This window comes from Melanotaenia boesemani, chromosome 20 (assembly GCF_017639745.1).
Source record: "Melanotaenia boesemani isolate fMelBoe1 chromosome 20, fMelBoe1.pri, whole genome shotgun sequence".
Lineage (NCBI taxonomy): Eukaryota > Metazoa > Chordata > Actinopteri > Atheriniformes > Melanotaeniidae > Melanotaenia > Melanotaenia boesemani.
Window position 1 is genome coordinate 3,840,893 of NC_055701.1, and position 19,512 is coordinate 3,860,404.

At 38.6% G+C, this 19,512-nt stretch overlaps 2 protein-coding genes across 2 annotated transcripts in view; one reads left to right on the forward strand and one right to left on the reverse strand.

Moving 5' to 3' along the window:
- Positions 1-582: 582 nt before the first annotated feature.
- Positions 583-13,931, reverse strand: rtn4ip1 (reticulon 4 interacting protein 1). Its single transcript, XM_041972897.1, has 9 exons — positions 13,402-13,931; positions 10,882-11,033; positions 8,499-8,567; positions 8,113-8,237; positions 7,858-7,906; positions 5,626-5,762; positions 5,298-5,481; positions 1,105-1,197; positions 583-806 (listed from the first exon to the last, which is right to left on the reverse strand). The coding sequence occupies exons 1-9, from the start codon at positions 13,682-13,684 to the stop codon at positions 687-689; spliced, it is 1,212 nt and encodes a 403-aa protein (XP_041828831.1). The 5' UTR covers positions 13,685-13,931; the 3' UTR covers positions 583-686.
- An 82-nt stretch (positions 13,932-14,013) lies between these two features.
- qrsl1 (glutaminyl-tRNA amidotransferase subunit QRSL1) overlaps positions 14,014-19,512 on the forward strand; it is a 5,608-nt gene continuing 109 nt past the window's right edge. The window contains exons 1-11 of the mRNA XM_041972776.1: positions 14,014-14,123; positions 15,452-15,611; positions 15,695-15,793; positions 15,994-16,090; positions 16,347-16,508; positions 16,591-16,766; positions 16,853-16,965; positions 17,859-18,051; positions 18,181-18,298; positions 18,464-18,669; positions 19,069-19,512. The exon at positions 19,069-19,512 is cut by the window's right edge and continues 109 nt beyond it. Coding sequence (XP_041828710.1) covers positions 14,100-14,123; positions 15,452-15,611; positions 15,695-15,793; positions 15,994-16,090; positions 16,347-16,508; positions 16,591-16,766; positions 16,853-16,965; positions 17,859-18,051; positions 18,181-18,298; positions 18,464-18,669; positions 19,069-19,262 — 1,542 coding nt within the window. The 5' untranslated portion in view covers positions 14,014-14,099 and the 3' untranslated portion in view covers positions 19,263-19,512. The remainder of the gene's footprint in view (positions 14,124-15,451; positions 15,612-15,694; positions 15,794-15,993; positions 16,091-16,346; positions 16,509-16,590; positions 16,767-16,852; positions 16,966-17,858; positions 18,052-18,180; positions 18,299-18,463; positions 18,670-19,068) is intronic.

The following is a 19,512-nucleotide window of genomic DNA, read 5'->3' on the forward strand; positions in this document are numbered from 1 at the left end:
AACAGACACAGAGGCAAATTAAATTAAGCCAATGAGACATGCAGTCTACAGTGAAGAAAAAACATATGAGATCTAAGAATCACAGTTTCTTAATTACATTCTTCATACCAGACTTATTTTTCGTCTGGTTTGAGGTTGTAGCTGAATGACTGTAAAACCATTTAGCCTGTTGAAGAAAGACTGTAGCTAGTCTGAGACCACAGATATATTACCATATGAAAGGTAAGACCTCAAAGCTGCACTGCCCACATTCAGCCGGTCTCTGTGCTGGCTTAGGTGTGTGCATGTGCACGTTCGCAACATCAGAAAATACAATGAGAGATGCTTAAAATGTTAGCCGCTTTCTGCAAGCATGGATCGCAACATGAACATGTTCAGTTCAGGTTAAACATCAAATTAAAGGTTTGATCAGCTGGCAGGTTAAATGACTTTTCTGTTAAGAAGCTTTTTATTTCTCTTCCATCCAGGCAATATAAAATACCAAACACCGTAAAGAAAATGATCAGTTGTTTTGCTTTTGTGTACATTTTCAGCAGCCAAACAACTACTACAGGTAGAAAAGCTGCACACTGAAGAAGCAGCAACAGTGATAGCGTGTTTGTGCACCTTTCCAGCAGTTCTCCGCTCATTTTTTTATCAGTTTGCGTAGAAAAATGGACACGCTCTTCACAGGTCTTTGCTGTTTCTCATGACCCCCCTTTGCTGATCTGGACGACAGTCTTTCCTCGAGCATGACCTTTCTCCACCTTCTCAAAGGCCTGAGGAACTTGTGAAAAGGTAAACGTCTCCTCCACCACAGCTCGGATCTGACGGAGAGCAGAATGAGGAAGTCAGAGCAGAGGTTTAACGTCTGTCATGATAACCATTATAAACTGAAACATAACTGAGGAAGGAAGTTGATGCAATTTCCTTCAGAGACATAAGCAATGCCAGTGCTGTCATATTTCTATGTAAACTGAAGACAAGAATACTACATCCCAACTTAAAAGGACGGACTTCATCTTACACATATTTTGTGACTATTCCCTTTTAGGCAAATAAAAGTCTGTGTGGCCTCCCTCTCATTCACTGGTCAGTTTAGAGAAGATTAATGTGACATCATACCTGTCCTGCATCCACCATGTCTCTGACTTCATCCAATGCAGGACCACTGGGTGCAAAGAATCCCCAGCGGTAGTGAACTCCTTTGACTAGATGCTGCAGAGAAAACAGAAAAAGAAAAATACACGAAAGAATGTAATGTTGATGCGTTTTAAGTCTCTTTAAAGCAAAGGTCTGCTGCAGTTAGACTTTAATGTGCCTTTTACAAATCTGAAACGTGAACAATCAACATGCTGGTCTCTTAAAAAATCTCACATATCACATAGAAACCATTAGTTACTTTTAACTCTCTAATACAGATAAAAATCATACATCCAAATTTACGTCATTTGTCCACATGTTTGCAATTTCATACCCTCAGCATCACTACTGTCTTCTTGTTAGTGCTCAGGATCTCTACGATGTTCTCAATCAAATCATTTAACTGTGCTAAACCATTAGAAGCAACTATTTTGTAAATGAAGCATTAAGGACTACAGAAAACTATATCAATACATCCACTGGAGGGCAGAAGAAGAAAAAAATCTGAAATTTTATAGAAGATGATATTAAGGAATAACATTTATATGAACGTATGCTGTTATATAAATACCTCTCTAATGTGTGTGAGATGACTGTGAAGAACAAAGCAACTTCACTACACCTCCTGACAATAAGACTCATTCCTGTATCGAGTTTGACCCTCTGAGTGTGTCTGTGTGGGAGTGATTTAGTAAGTTCCCTTTAAGTCCTATTCAGAAAAGAGGCCACTGATACAGCTGCACCAGAAATCTGCACTCTGTCCTCTTTCTGAATATTCACACAGTGCTTTTGTGAGAGCTGGAGGTCTGCAGTTTCTTCTCACATGCAGCCTCCCCCTGCCACTTCTTTCACTCAGAGCTGATCCTAATCTTCAATATGCGTCGGTCCTCGTCTGCTGCAGCGCCTGGACCAAACAGGCTTGATGCTAACATTTTTAACCCCGGGCAGAAAAACGCCGTCATCAGCAGGAAAACAATGCACCAGCGAGCAGAAAAACTCACTTTTGCAGCATCAATATGAACAATTAGTCAGATTTTAGTATTGATTACAGAAAATAACAAAGAAAAGGTGTGGAAGATGTGGTGCATCAACCCACAACCACAGGCATGATAAAGACAAAAGACAAGCAAACAAAACAAAACAATTGAGTTTTATCCTCTTATAAGGGCCATGTGGCTGTTTCCATGGAAACAGATGAAGGATAAAACTTTCTATGGCGTCACTATATGACACACAACCCTGTCTCTATAAGTGTGAAGAGACCACAGAAAATGTGTTTATATCATGGAACGGAAGTGAGGAGACACACACACACACACACACACATACACACACACACAAATATGTCTATTTTGTATAATTTAAATCAACTACATGGGATAAAAATTTAATCTTGTCACAACACCACAAATGTCAGAAGAAAAACTGACTGTTGTCTCTGGGGCCGTCCCAGGACTCCGCCCACATTTTTATTATTCTATGAACTTTAAAAAAAAACAAATGCATGCATGAACCACAGTTTGACAACCTTGTGCCTTCAACAGGGACCTGAGTGAATGTATGAAGGAAAATCTATTAAGACCATTTTTGTTTTGCTGTTATAAGGACTAATTCATAAAAAGAAAATTGCGAAGAATTCAAGCCTTTGCTTTTAAAATGATGAAACCAAAAACATGATCCAAGGATGAATCCTGACAGATGGGTGCAGAAAACTCAACATGAAGTTATTTAAAATGAGACATTAAAAAAGTCACTTACATATTTTTCCACATAGATCAGAATTAACCCTCCGATACATAAATTACTAAACAAACAGCGCCACAATATTTTACTTCTACAGACATGTACAGTAATGCTTTTCTTTATTTTTAATGCTATTTGGCTTTTTATTTAGTTTATTTTTATCTATTCCTCAAAAATATCTATAAAACAACACGTCATATTCATATAATAGAAATATTCTATGAAAAATATACATCTATTACTTTCTTTATCACAAAGTCAAGCTTGGTAATTGCAATAAATACTACAATGACTATACTACAATATATATATATATATATATGTGTGTTTATGTGTGTGTGTATATATACATATGCAGATCCAAGGATTGTGGGCAAAACTAGTCGTTTTATCCACTATTGATATAAAAACATTGCTTGCTGTATTATTATTGTTTGTGAACTAATGAAAATTGTTTTTGGACATTTCCATCTAATAACTCTTATAAATAACTCTCATGTTTTTCACACTGCAGAGCAGCTAAAGATTCATAAAAAAAAAAAAACCTGTTGAGAACTTAAACTCTTCCTGAATTTAACCAGAGTACTTCCACCTCTTGTTATGTTTCATGCAGCAAGTCACAGTTTCCTTCTGTAAACATGAAAAAATTATGACCAGGACTTTACTGTCAAGTTTGCAGTCAACATCAACAGCTGGAATACAAACTTTATTATGACTATTAAAAAAATGTTAAGCTAAGATTAACACCTATACTTAGACCAGTGGAGCAGAAGTAGGACAGAGCATCACCTGCACCATCAGGGATGACAATAAGGTGAATTACTGTCCTTTAAAATTGAACCTACTTTGTGTTATTTTAAATTCTTCAAAACCAAAAAAAATAAAAAAAAATAAAAATATTAATAATAAATTAGAGCAGTGGTTGACATCATTTCTGGGAAGTAGGACATTTCCTGCCCTCTGGCATAGATTTTTTCAAGTATTAATGCATTATAGCTGCAAACAACAGCCTGTGTAAGTCCTTGCTGTGGATTGTGTGGTGTGATCAAGAGGAAGAGGTGGTAACAGATGTACAGAGCCAATGTGAAAAGCTGCACATGCAAAGTCGGCTTTGCAGGATGTTTGCTGCAGTGGGCAAACTGACAGGATGTTAGGAGTGTGTGCATGCAGCATCAATTTATTTATAAAGTGCTTTAACACCAGAAACAGGTGAAACAAAATTATGTACATCTGAGATGGATTGATAGATAGCAGTTGGGTTGAAGTCCAATAAGTAAAAGATGGGTTTTAAGATTTTGGAGGAGGGCTGTTGAATGGACCAAGGTAGGTCGTGAGCTGATAGAGAAGCCCAGTCCCATCTGAGCTTCTGTTTAGAACCTGGGACGACCAGGAGCAGCTGGTCAGCTGACCTGAGGGACCAAGTGAGAGTATAATGGTGGAGAAGCTGGTGAAGATAAATAAATTTAAAAGTTGGACTCTTAAAATGGACTCTACACTAATTAAATGATCAGGCTGGGAAAACTGAGACTTTTTTCATACAGGAAACAGTGAAGTCAATGTTATCTGTCATCTGTGGTTGTAACAGTTTCCTCTTTAAGAGACACAACTGAAACAATCTAATAGTTTATTTGAACTTCAGACCTGATTATCAGATGCAGAGTTTTCTGTTCCTGCTGGCATGTTTTCCAGCCTGGCTTTCAATTTATTCCCCAGGATGTGAACAGAAAAGGTTAAGCGCCTACCTAGAGCATGATGAGGTCTGGCACCTTTAATCTACCTATCTTAAAAACAGCTGGTTTATTAATTAATCCGTTCTTTCATTTATTTATTCTAATTTTATTTCCTTTCATTTATTGTTTTGCACGTATGTGTAAAGTGCATCTAGTTGCAGAGATGACAAAACCCACAGACCCACAGTTTAAGTCTGTCCATGCATAAAAGAATCCACCGTAGAATAAAAGTAATCCCTATTTTGTGGAAAAAATACAGAAAAATATAAAAAAAACTCATTAATATAAAAGTTGCGTGGGAGAAGTGGAAAATTGGGCATATTCGTAAATGTGAAAGCTGCAACAAGAAATCGGTTAAGCCAAAGTTCACTGGATAATGATGAGGTTTAAGTGACATGGAGCGGCATTCGCTGAAGTCCCTTGGGAGAGAGACGATTCATAATTCATGATGCACTGCAGCTCAGGAAACATTAAAAAAATATCAAATAGTAAAATAAATATATATGTTTTACCAACAATTTAATTACATCAAAACATTAAATCCATTATGAATTCGTAAATTAGGAATATATTTTTAATTTTTGCAACATTACTAAGCACACAAAACAATCACAGACAGCTGCACTTGAACCAGCTGAGGTAAAGTGACAGCTTTAGTAAAGATGTAATCACAGTGTACCCATGTCAGTGTGCTGGGATTACCTTTAGGGCTTTGGTGGCTACTGTAGCTGCAGTCTGCATCATGCCATCAGCTATACCCAGTCTGTCCGTGTTCTGCAGGAATGGTGTTACCAGGGTGACATACTTGGCTCCGCTCCAAGGCTTAAGCAGGCCCAGCGCCCAACGCTCCGTGTCCCCTCCTACATTATCCAAGATCAGGTCAAATCTTGTGTACAAGAGACACAAGCAGAGGCAAATGAGTGGCGACTCAGAAAAAAATAACATAAAAAGAGAAAATGTGTGATTGTTGGTCTCCGATTTCTCTCAGTAATGGTTTTCGTGCAGCTGCTTGTGCTGTGAATGTTCTTACTTCTCCAGTTTGCTGAGCGGCTCTTCAACAGGTCCAGCCGTGTAGTCCACCACATGGTCCGCACCGAGTTCCCGTACGAACCGCTCGGCATTCTGGGAGCAGGTTACCGTCACATGGGCTCCCCATGCCTTCAGCATCTGAACACAAGTTCAACCCTTACACATGAGCGCCTCTAGTCTCATGAGCTGTAATTTGTATCACGTATGACCAAAATACACTCACATGTCTTGGTTTTTGTAAGCAGCAAAATGAGAAATTATTGAGATTAAATGTTAAGTTTGTGTAATATGAGCCGCAGCAGGTCAAGAAGGAAGTTCAACGACTCTGGTTGAAAGCTATGAGTTGTTTCTAGCTGTATGGGTAAGCATTTACATCTTTATGTTGGCTTTTTTTGTCTGACACACTAAAATCCCTCCTATCCTTCTTATCTTATATATTATTTTTTCCAATATGATTTTACATGATTTTTTCACTATTAATTTCACTTTAGGAAATAATTAAGTTTTTTAAAAATATATATTCATTCTAGTAAAACTGTCATAAATGCCAAAATAAGTAAGAGCTATATCTATCTCTATATCTACAGCTGAAGAATTGATCTTAGATTCACTTAGGAAACTTCTAAAAACCACCATCGTACATAAGCACACACAGGATGCAAAGGACTTGCTGTAGCGTGGAAGTTACACATGCAAACAGCATATCCTTGTTTTCGGAATGGTATTTTTTTATTTGATGCATCGGCCCTCAAGAAGCTCACTTACAGCTGTCTCCATTTAAATAGAGCAGAAGAGGGATGTCCCCACGTGGACGATTTAAGGTGATTCTGCTTCAGTTGTTTATCATTTGGGCATTTCATCCACACAGAACCGGCGTTTTGGGAGCTTGAAAGCATTGCTCTTCTAAACTGGTGCCCAAAGTCAGTATTTATGCAAACGCCACCCTTTTCCATCCCAATTAATCAACTTGGATGAATCTTTTTTTAATTTTTTGAAAATTATCTATTATCTAAAATATTTTTTTTAAATTACGAAATGGCCCCAGATACCTTTCATGTCACTGGTGACGGTTTCTGAACCTAAATTTGAACCGGTTAGCACATTCACACTGAAAAAAAAGTTGGTTCTGAACTTGAAAAGTCAGTTCTCAATGGGCACCGATAAATAGTGGCTTCCAATTGGGAACTGTAACATCATCAGTGGGCAACAGCTGGATTCAGGGCACTTCACCCTCCTTGCCTCCAATGTTGGCATTGCTGGTGTGTGAACGTGGATATGAATGTTTGGAGGCGTGGATTGGCTGCCACGTTTCCGTCAGCCTGCCCCAGGGCAGCTGTGGCTACACATGTAGCTTACCATCACCAGGTATGAGTGAGGAGTAAATGAATAATGCATACAATGTAAAGCGCTTTGGGAAAAGCTCTACATAAATCTAATCCATCATTATTATTATTACAATGCTTGCTGTCAGTGTACACACAAAAGCTGTATTGCACACTGTTTCAATAAAGCTACAAAAAAGAAAAAAAGAAAAAAAACAAGAAGAAGAAGGCTGGACCAAAAAATCAATCAGCTTCAGAAAGTAAAGAAGGAATACCAAAACAGAAAAAAGACATCTTTTCAGCTGCTGGACAGCCACCACAGCAGCTACAGCTGACCTCGGTCCTAGCGCCCTAAATTTATGTTGGCGATTTAAAGAAGCTCATGGTGACACCCTAACATCTGATAAGATTCACTCAGCCATCTGACTATTGTTGATTTTGGTCAACCATAGGTTATAGAGGAGCCTGGTGACTTAGCCATCAACTTCCAGGACCAAACCTACAAGCTGCCGACGCTTACACCCACAGAGGAAGGTCCTCCCACGTTGGTTCTGGTTAACCTGGTCTGAACGCGGACCAGACTGCCAGAAAGCACTGAGGTTCTGAGACTCCAGAACGTATACAGTGACAGTGCAACTAGCACAAACCTCCCTCTTTTTCTTCTTCTGCTTCTTTTTTGCTGGAGATTTGCACATGCTCCATGTCTTTAGTTTTTGGTGTACTTGTGGAAGTGCTGCAGCGCCACCTACAGGCCTGGTACTACAGAGTTTTCTGTGGAATTAAGTGGATCTTTCTGGAAAAGATTCGTCTGTAGGAAAAACTTTTCTTAAAAGCAAAATTGTTTCATCTCTGTATGGATGTGGCCTGAAACTGTCACGGTCCCAGTGAAGTGTCCTAAGAACGCTGGTTACCTGTATTGCAAATGTTCCCACGCCCCCGGATCCTCCGAGGATCAAAATCCTGCAAAAAGGAAGAAAAAAGAGAGAGCAGACATTTACTGCACTATTTTTGTACAGTTTACATCTTTAGGATTCATGTTCACTCTGCAGCAAAATGTATGGAGTTTGATGCTTTACATCACCCAGACCTCATCAGAGGGCTCTGAATGAGCATCAATAACTGACCAGATCAACGACAGCCAGCAGTCTGTGTTCATGTTCGCTCACCGTTTGTTGGCAGAATTTTCCTTATTGAGTCCACCAGTGTTAACCAGCGCCGACCAGGCGGTGGTTGCCACGTAAGGAATAGATGCTGCCTCTATGTGGCTTAGTGACTTTGGTTTGTGGGATATCTGAGCATACATGAAGAACACCAGCAGTTAGAGGTGTTGCACAGTCCCAAGATTATGAAAAGGATATTTGCATTTTAAAATCAGTTGACATGCATGTTTTTGTGAAAAGGAGAAGCAGAAGTCACTGAAACAATTCACAGCAAAAATAAGGAAACAAGCAGCAAAACTGATGGTGATCAAATGAAATCCACACCAGCAGAAGTCGATATTTACAGCAACAAGAGCTCTAGATGTTATCGCAGACATTAGTCGGAGCATTACCTCATTGGCGCTCAGCACAACAAATTCAGCCAAGCTGCCCTGTTTCCACGGTGGGATGGCTGCCCACACCTGAAGGAGACACACCAACACACATAAATGCTCCTGCACAGTTCACACTCACACAGCGAGTCAGTTCTGTTCCTCTGTGTGAATTACTCAGCAAATATGTGGTGTGGGAAACTGCCTTTAAAAGTTTGTAGAAATAAAGTCTGGCTTTACACCAGAAAATTTACCCTCTGGTGACTTTAATGGTAAAATGTACATAATACAAAATCTGCTATAAAATCTTCATCCATCAAGATTTTTTTCTTTTTTTGTCTTCAATACCTTAATCAGCTTCAGCCCTGATTAAAATCAATAAACATTTAATCATTTTCAGGATTTTAACCCTTTAAATGCTCATTTAATTAGTTGAATTATTCATTAATTATTTAAAACACAAATAAGTTATTTTCCATTTTAAAATAACGGGTTAGGATGGGGTTTGGTGGTGATTAGAGTCTTGGATGTGTCACAGATTAGCAACAAAGCTAACTTGATTGCTTAAGTATTTTTTTATTTAGTTTCAGTCTATTTAGACAGAGGCAGGAAATTCATATAATGATGCTGTGCAGCTATCGGGGGGAAGGGGAAACTAAGATTTTTTGTTTTGTTTTTTCTGCACCCTCTGGACACCTTTTCTGGCAAAAATATACATACACATGAAAACCCTGCTATTAAATTCTGATTCATAAATATTTTCCACCTCAACAACATCCATCAATATAGAGTAAAAAATGATAAACCTTAGTAATAATGCTGTAAATACTGACTCATTTCCAGTCAGGCTATTGTTTGGTTCATAAGTACAAACCGCATTCCTTTTTTTTGATGTTAAACCATTTAATTCTGACCTATGAATTATTCAAGTGTGAAAAGGCTCATAAGATAATAAAAAGAGCCACTAAACAAAGAACTTCTTTTAAATTGGATCTTTGGGCTTTTTGTTACTGGCCTGTTAAAAAGACATAATTTGTTTCCATTTCTTTAGATGCATTTCTGAAAAACAGAAAACCATCTACAGCAGATGAAGAGGACCTGAAAAAAGGGAACAAATCCAGCTAAGACCTGAACCAGGACCTGAGAGATGCATCTGATGCGTCTACTGTTGGCCGAAGCCTTATCAGAAACGGTCTCCATGGATACATGGCTGTCAAGAAGCCATTCCTAAGGAAGGGAAACAGGGAGAAAATGCCGAGGTCTGTCACATGACACAAGAACTGGTCAGGTCAGATGGAGGATGGATCCTCCCCGGACCAAATATTCACATCCAAGCTCCTCAGAACTGGACTGTTTATGCCTCATATGTTCTATTAGTTTTTATGATTTCACTTTTAATTAAATTGCTACAAGTATTTCCTGTTTTTCTGCAAAAAGCAAAGAAATAAGGGGTTTTGCACACCAATGGATGTCCTCATTCAGCAGCTGCATGATAAAAAAAAAGGTAGAGAAAGAAGCAAGAAAAGACTGGAAAATGTGTCAAAACTTCAGCAGCATGACAGTGTCTATCAGAAGCAAAGATAGGTAGGGGTTCACCACTAAGTGAAAAGTTCAGTCATCAAATTCCCTAGCAGAAATTTTTAAATAATATATGGATTACATTCTTTAGGTACATTATCATTAAGAATCTTAGAGAAATCTCTGTATGCGAAGGACAAAGCTGAAAAGAAATATTATTAGGTTGTCAATTTTGGGCCTCCACCAGCAATGCAATAAAATAACTAGGTTTTCCAACCGCCCTCTTTTAGAAACAAACCTAGAACAATTACCTCAACAACACATAGACTTGCCTCCAAAATCATGTGGTCAAAAAACAGGAAGATTTCTCATCTAAGCCTCAACAGAAACCCACAAGCTGTTGCACTGCAAGAGGTGGAAGAGGTTTTATTTGTACCGATATGTGGAGCAGAGAGGAGTCACATCGTGCTTTTCTACTCAGGCTGAGATGGCAGTGTATTATCTTGATAGGACAGATATTTGTGAACTTTGTGGACCGCTTAGAAACAAACTGTGGTTTTGCTGTTTAGTTGGCATTACACAGACAAGAAAAGCCTCTCGTACAAGAACACCAGGTTTGTGTCTTTGATGTAATAATAGCACTTATCAAACGATAACTTATCATCATCATGTGGTGTCATAAACTACAGCCCATCAGCATAGGGCTCGTATTTCAGCCGCTTAGCAGAAGGCCTGAAACACTTCAGTCTCGTCTTGTTCTCACCACACCGCTTCTACAGAGAGATATTTTAGTTTGTAGCGCTTATGACTTCATATTTCACACCCATACATGAGTCATTTTGTTTCTGAGTACAGCTGAACCCATCTGCTTGTTAGTTTTATTTACCTCATCCCTTTCTCTGAAGTACTTCACATCCAGGCCACACTCCATGATGACCCCAGAAACATCCCTTCCCAGAATGAGAGGGAACTCCATGCCTGCCTGTCTGAAATTCAGAGGGTCCCTCTTCACAGCCAGGGTAGCCGCACCGTAGCCACCTGATGGGGAGAGATTTCCAGGTTACAACTGAAACTAGCAACCCTTTGTTTGCTGGCTTGTAACATTTGCTAATTTAATCAAAGTATTTTCCACAAAAAGCAACGAAACAGACTCAAATGACTAAGTAAATAAAAAAAGAGCAACTGGGATAGAACAAAAATAAAAAAACGTAAGAAATAAATAAAATAAAAATAAAGTAAGAAATTTTACAAATGTGCAGAAAAATGTAAGAAATCTACATGCAAAACTGCATTTTGTGAATAACTATTATAGAAAGGAAATAAATGGTAAATAAAAAAGCTATGGTGCCAATTAAGAGGAGAAAATTTCATTATAAAAGGAAATTGAATTAAAAGGGAAAAATAATACAGAAAAATATTTTATTTGGAAAAGCTAAATTAAAAATGCATAGCACCTTAATCATATAATATGTCCAACACATAAATAAATATAAGAAAAAAGAAAAAATAATTTTAACAGGAGTTTTCACGGGCCGTCAGAATAATATCATCACTTTCCTTCTGTCTTTATTACTCCTCTAAATAAAGACTCTTCTCTAAATCTTCTCTAAATAAGACAAAACGGCAGGAAAAAACACAAGTGTTTACTACATACTTTTAACATACTGTAAAATCTGAAGGGACGAAGAAAATAAATATTCAAATAATCCTTTAATATTTTGTTTTCTTTTCCATTTACTCATTTATACTCATCATTCATAGTTAAACTCATTTTTTTCTTATTCTTTTACAGATGCAATTATTCTTCACTAATCTTTTTATCTATTTTTCAACAAGAAAACTAACATTTCAATTAAATAAATAACAAATTTCAATATGATACAGTCAGAAAGAGCAATTTATTTCATGCCATTTACAAACCACCTACTCCCACACAGCCACAGTGTATAAGGGGAGGTGGTTAGAATGACTTCTTTAACACAAACACCAACCACAGGAAATACAACTGTCTTCAAAAATATTCATAACCCATGGAAAATAACACTTTGCAGTTGTAAAAAGTTGTTGGTAGCAGAGTGTACTTTCTGCATATCCTGTGTGATGCACAAATCCACATATTTGTTGGCTAAACTGCATTTGCATGATAATAGATATGTTCAGACGGAATACATACAGCTTTTGTTGACCAAATGCTAAACAATGATAAAAAAAAAAGCATCTTTCCAAAAGAGTATAAATAAAGGAAGATTTTTCTGGTCATTTTCAGTTTCTGATAATCATGAACAAGAGGAAGGAGCTCAGTGAGAACCTCCATCAATATCTTGTGCATGCACACAGTGAACGAAAGGGTTACAAGGCCATTTCAAAGCAGTATGATGTCCTTGTGTCAACCATCCACAGCATAATCAACAAGGTTCTACACTGTTAAAAGCCTCAGCGGGCGTGCATGAGGCAGAAGATCTGCCCAGAGGTCAACAACAATCCCCAGACCACAACCAAGGCATTTATTGAAACGCTTGACCACACAGAGATAAAGGTGTCACTGTCCACCATCGTCGAGCGAGTCCTGCACAGAGGAGGTCTCCATGGACGCAGGCCAAAAGGATGCTCAAAATACTGCAGGAAGAAAGGAGAAGCATACAAGCCGAAGAACAGTGTCCACCGTCAAACATGGTGGTGAAAGTGTAATGCTATGAGGATGCTTCTCTTCCAGTGGTACAGGGAACCTCATCAAGGTCTAAGGAATCATGAGAAATGTGGATTACATCAGGATCTTGGATGAAAATGTGAAGGAATCTGCTGAGAAAGTCCAGCTCGGCCACAATTGGAAGTGCCAGCAGGACAATGATCAGAAACATACTGCCAGATAGTGGAGAAATGGTTCTAGGATAATGATGTCAATGTCCTAGAATGGCCAAGTCAGAGTCCTGATCTGAATCTGATCAAGAACTTCTGGTGAGACTTAGAGACCAGAGTGATGACTAGGAGACCCAATAACCTGACCCACCTTGAGGCTTTCGCCGAGGAAGAGTGGACTAACATCCCACAAGAGACATACAGGAAAGGTGGACATGCACAAGAATCATCTTGAAGCAATCATAAAAAACAAAGGCTATGCTACTGACTATTAAAGAAAGACACTGGACTCATTAAACTTGGGGTAAGAATACATTTTTTGAAACCCCATGAATAAAATACCCCTGAAATGAAGCATTTCAACTGTGTTGTTATTCTTTCAGATGCTGATTACATTAAGCTCATAAACACATTTGACAACATGTATTCATTTAGTTTTAAGGACAACTTAAATGCATCTTAATTCTCTATTTCGTTTTAGGAGGGAATTCAGATTCAACTCTTTCATCACAGTCTGCAGGTTAAAAATCTGATTAATCTTTAAACTCACCTCTCATGCGGACATCAAACGGATTTAGTCCAGCTGCAAACACTTTAACAATGACCTCATTGGGATAGTTGATGATGGGGAATCTGGCATTTCTGGTGAACCGCAAAATGTCATTGTTTCCATATTTATCAATAACCCAGGCAGGCATGATATTCATACATCTGCTGGTGGTACTAATCAGTCTTTTCTGGCTGCTTTGTTTAGAAGTGGGTGTGTGGACATAAAGTGATTTACCAAGTTGAAGCAACAATCTTCTGTGCACGAAATTTCCAGAAGAACTCATCTTTATGCTAATCTAATGGTTTAAAGTACTGTAAATTAGCAAGTGTAGCCGACTAAATTAGAACAAGCCACTGTTTTAAAGTTCGTTTTAAACCACAACTAATTTCTGAGTGTATGCATTTTCTTCTCATATAAAACCCCTCTAACTTGTCTGATAATAAAATAAACGTATTCCCAAGTTTTGAATGATTTCAAAGCAACGTCCTTCTCTTCCGTAACATGCCTCTTCTTCCACCGGTGTCCTAGCCACTGCGCAACGTCTCCACCAATCACAGCGTTGTATAATCAAGAGTTGTCCAATCACAGACAACGTTGTTAGACGTTGCCGTTCAAGCAAACATGGCAGCCTTCTACTGTAGCGCACTGTCCTAAGGTTGTTTTTTATTTTGAAAGATTATAACAAAAAGAAGTCAAACATGCTCAGCCTGACTTTAAAAGAGGTAAGAATAATGTTTTATCTGTTTACAGCTACCACTCTCACTTTCATGTAATCACTTAGGAGTGAATGTTGCTGAGTTTATAGTCAGTCACTAGAGGGTAAATTAGTTAATAATGAATCATACATTTTAAGTTTATTTTATTATTATTTTTATTATTATTAAATGTGCATTTTGTTTTACCGTAATTTTAAAATAAACGACCACTAGCGTTAAAGTATCGACATAAAAGATACAAATTATTTTAAATCACCTGCTGGTACAAGTTAAAGTATTTAAATTTCAGAGAAAAGAAAAATAAATTTGTCCAAAAATAGTGTTTGGCTGAGAGTTGGAGGATCAATTACTGCATAAAATCCAAACTTAAAATACATATCCACTGCTCATGATGTTAACTCTTGCATTTATTTATTTATTATATTTGTTGATGTGCGCCCACAATTAAATGACACATGAATTATAATCTAATCATTGCATCTCAAGTAGTGTATGTAAGCTTGGTCAGCAGAAACCAAAAATAAAAAAAAATGATGGGAAAAGAATAGTGGTTTATTTAAACAGGCAAGGCAAATTAATTTGTGTTGCACATTTCATGTAGAAGACAATTCAAAGTGCTTTAAATAAAACATTAAAAATGCAGGAAGCAATAACAGGTGCATTAAAAAACAAACAAACGAAATAAAATAAAAACAGAAAGAAAAAGCTAAAATAAAATAGATAAAATAGATCGGAACAATACAGTTGAATGTAGCTGTAATACAAAGAATTTAACTGATGTGCTGTACAGACTTTATAGCTATTGATTTTTTAACTCTTGTTCTTTGTTGGACTTTTACATTACAATGCATCAAAACAAAGGAATTGAAATGATAATGTTAAAACTACAGCACAGTAAAATACAAGTACACAGTCACAATTTAAGATAAGTTTAATCAACCCAGAAGGAAATTCAGTAACGCCAGCTGCTCATAAATACCATAAAACCTCTCCTTAAGAAATAAATTGAATAAAACAAGAAGTCAATTCAGTAAAATCAATTAAAAAAAGTTGGAGTAAGCTCAATAAATAAATCAAAAGTTGATGAGTAAATAGGAAAACAAAGATTAGTGAATCTCTCAAAGTTGGGTAAATTATACCCTTTAAATATATAACAGTGAATGAGATTTTTATCCATTAAAAGGAAAATAAGAGGAGAAGGAATAATAGAATAAGATTTATAATGTGTGTGCAAATTATTTAATGTTAATATAACCAAGCTAAAGGTGGACTGAAAGTTTTTGTGCTGATTCATTGTTACCACCCATCACTGGTGTCTCATCAATGTTATCCAGGTGTCCCTGGCGTTCAGGGAGGGAAGAATCTCACCAACAGAGCTCTGTAGGAAGTGTCTGAATCGCATCAAGAAAACTCAGCATCTTAACGCCTACATCACAGTGACAGAGGAGCTGTCCCTGAAGCAGGCTCAGCAGTCTGAAACCAGGCTGCAACAAGGTGTGCTAACATGATTTTCTGTCTGAGTCTGCTCTGAGTGGAGTTGTAAGTGGTACTATTTGAACTTTTTTTGTTTGTTTCAGGTGTCCCGTTAGGTCCCCTGGATGGAATCCCCTTTGCAGTCAAGGACAACTTCTGCACTAAGAATGTCAAAACCACATGTGCTTCCAGGATGCTTAAAGGTGTGTGTTACATCATTTTGGCCCAAATAGCAATTTGTTTTGCAGACATAAGATGCCCTTCTCTTGTAGGGATAAAACAGTAGGTGTCATCTACTCTGGTAAAAGGGGCAGCTTACCTCTGCAAAATAGAGAGGTAGGGTTAGGATTACTTCCATTTCATGGTGAATGAGTAATGTTAAAAAATACTGCATTCTCTACAGACTACACTCCACCCTACAATGCCACAGTGGTACAGAAGCTCCTGGACCAAGGGGCTGTTCTGATGGGAAAGACCAACATGGATGAGTTTGCCATGGGGTAAGGTTGATTTCATCAACATGCTTATGCTTGCTAGTCTTTTCACACAGCCGTAGCACAAGAAGACATCCTTGTTAAACCAGCACAGAATCAGAGGAGCTGGTTCAGCACTATGTAAGATGATTCATAAACCTGCATTCATGTCCCTCCCCCCTGGGCTCTCTGACATGTCTTGTTTGAAGCTTGAAATGTTAGAGTGTGTCAGTATCAGCTTAAATGGGTGTGTTTAAGGTGTTTATGCTTGTTTACGTCTCAGTTCTGGCAGTACTGATGGGACTTACGGGCCGGTAAAGAACCCGTGGACCTACGCTGAGCCCTACAGAACACAGACAGGAGCAGCACCAGACTCAGACTGGATTGTAACTGGAGGAAGTTCAGGAGGAAGTGCTGTAGCTGTGGCCTCGCTCACCAGCTACCTGTGAGAGAACAACCTTCATGCTCACCACTTCAAGGAACAGAGAAGAGAAATTTCATTTAATGTTTTGGTGATCACCTGACAGGGCTTTGGGTTCGGACACAGGCGGCTCAACCCGTAACCCCGGAGCTTTGTGTGGCGTTGTTGGCCTAAAGCCCAGTTATGGTCTGCTATCCAGACATGGCCTCATCCCATTGGTCAACTCCATGGATGTCCCTGGAATATTTACACGTAGCGTCAATGATGCAGCCATCGTCTTAGGTGAGGAACATTTGATGACCACAGTCTCTGAGACGTCAGCATTTCTGTGAATGTGACATGACTGATGGTGTTGATATTCCTAACAGGTGTCCTCCAAGGCCTTGATGTTAGAGACTCAACCACAGTTCCTGCCCCCTCCTCACCAACAGAGCTTCCTGAAGACTTTGATGTGAGGAACATCTGCATAGGCATCCCTAAGGTGAACCAAAATATTCTTGTATTAGCTCCCAAAAGCTCTATTCTGCTCCGATGAGTTAAAAATGGCCCAGCACAGGACGGCTGATAACTGCATGTTTAAGGCATGCCATAAATATCTAGAAAGCCAGGTGTGATGCAAATGTGTTTCACAGTGATCTCATCAAGTAAAGGAAGGAATTTTACAAAACCTTTAAAGGTTACTAATTCTGAAAGGAAAATATAACTAGTTTGATAAAGTAAATTTTTTTTCATTATCTTTGGTAAATTACAAGATTACTCCTAAAAAAAAAAAAAACGCGCACACACACACACACACTTACAGTTTAAGCTTGCATGTCACAATTCTAAAGTAATTGCACTACTCTGTGTTGCAATGTGAGATATGTCACACTTCTTTATTTATGCAGTTTTAATTTAATAACACTGTCAGTGAAATAAAATAACATTTAAAAAGACTTATTCCTTAATCACATATATGTTAAACAATCAAGTAAATTTTCAGGATGGTGATGTAGTTCTTTGGAACAAAAAAAAGTTTCTAAGATGGAAAAGAATGAAAGTTTAAGTCTCTTAAGGCATTAAATGATGACTGCTGTCTGAAAATAGTGTCTATATATCACATATTATGTGTATTCGTAATAAAATCTGTTTTTATTGCAAAAATAAAAAAGGTTGTAGCTCAGAGGTGTTCAGAATCGGTTCTCGAGGACCGCAGTCCTGCAGGTTTTAGATGTTTCCCTGCTCCAACACATCTGGTTCAACAGTTTGTGAAGTTCTTCACAATAGCTCAAAAAATCAGTGAGGTGTGTTGGAGCAGGGACACATCTAAAACCTGCAGGATAGCACCCCTTGAGGACTGGAGTTTGACACCCTTTAAATTCTGCTTCCTGTCAGGAGTACCATGCCCCCGGGCTGTCTGAAGACACTCTAGCACAGTGGAGTCGAGTTGCCGACATGTTTGAGATGGCAGGAGCTCGGGTGGAGCAAGTTTCCCTCCCCCATACCCAGTACTCCATCGTCTGTTACTACGTCCTGTGTTGTGGCGAAGTGGCATCCAACATGGCTCGTTTTGACGGGCTTGAGTACGGTACAGTCCAAGCTGTTGTGTGTTAAATTTCTAGATTTGAAGCTTTTGCAGCAGCTGCCATGTCGACGTGTTTTCAACATGTCACATGTTAATGTTTAAGGTGGCTAACTTTGTTCACACTTGTTTCAGGCCATCGGGGCGAGGTGGACAGCTCAACAGAGGCCATGTATGCCGCCACTCGACACGAGGGCTTCAATGATGTGGTCAGAGGAAGGATACTGTCCGGGAACTACTTCCTGCTTAAACAGTAAGTTAATCTCCCTCAGTAACCCAAATCAAACGTGCCACGTCATCACTTTGACCTTTTCTTCTCCATTGTCATAACGCTTTACTTCAAGTTTGATAATAAACTGATACCTCCAAAAAAAAAAGCAGGAATAAACTGTTCACATGCTCACACCACTATTTCCAGGAATTATCAGCACTACTATATGAAGGCCCAGAAAGTGCGGCGGCTGATCGCGGATGATTTCAACTCAGTGTTCGGCTCAGGAGTTGACGTGCTGCTGACACCCACCACGCTAACGGATGCAGCTCGTTACAGTGACTTTTCACAGGAAGACAACCGCACACGCAGCGTACAGGAAGACGTCTTCACCCAGCCTGCCAACATCGCAGGTACGAAGTAGAGACGGAGTTCATCAAACTGCCTGGGCAGGAAGTGTGGCAAGATTCAAACCTTAAGTTTTCTGAATCGTGGATGCACACACATGCTCTGAACTCCCACACCTGTAACTGAAAACATTTCATCCCACACAGATTCAGTAAAGTTAATACTTCAACAACTTCATAGCGAGAATAATAAGAGAAATGATTAGTGGTGACAGAATCAGTTCACCTTTTTCACTTTGTTTTTGTCCTTTTGAAGCTCGTGATCAAGTCAGGACATTACAACTACTGGAAAGATAAAAATTGTCCCCAAAGACCAAAAGAATTCTTGATTTTCGTCTCTAACATCGAACCAGCCTTGTCTTCCTTTGAATTTTCTCTGAATCTTATTACTTTTTCTCATCACAGGTCTGCCTGCTGTCACTGTGCCAACTGCATTATCAAGACGAGGACTTCCCATTGGTTTACAGCTTGTAGGTCGAGTTCTGGAGGACAAGAAGCTGCTCAGTGTGGCCCAGTGGGTCGAGCAGAGGGTTGGATTTCCCTCCATCAGTGACTGTGACATAGGAATGATCAAAATGGAGCAGACCTCAGCCGTATAAAGAAAGCTGTGCACCTAAGAAAACCAACTTTTAAAAGGACTTTAACAGATTACCTTATAGGACGTTTCTGTGAGGTAGTCTTAACCAACAACAAACTGCAGAAGCTTTAAGGTTCCTTATTGGAGAGAAATATATTTACCTTATAACATTAATAAACCTAACTAATGTACCACATGCATGCAGAATACTTGCATGTGAAAGAACTCATCTTTCTTGTCTTAAAGTGGAGCAGGGATTAGATTTTTAAGTT

Excerpts from the sequence above, each read along its gene's own strand:
- rtn4ip1 (XM_041972897.1), bottom strand. The coding sequence starts at position 13,684 with ATGAGTTCTTCTGGAAATTTCGTGCACAGAAGATTGTTGCTTCAACTT. Across the intron at positions 8,568-10,881 it reads ACTTCAGAGAAAGGGATGAG|GTGTGGGCAGCCATCCCACC; the intron begins GTAAATAAAACT and ends TGTCTCCTTCAG. Across the intron at positions 7,907-8,112 it reads GAAAATTCTGCCAACAAACG|GATTTTGATCCTCGGAGGAT; the intron begins GTGAGCGAACAT and ends TCCTTTTTGCAG.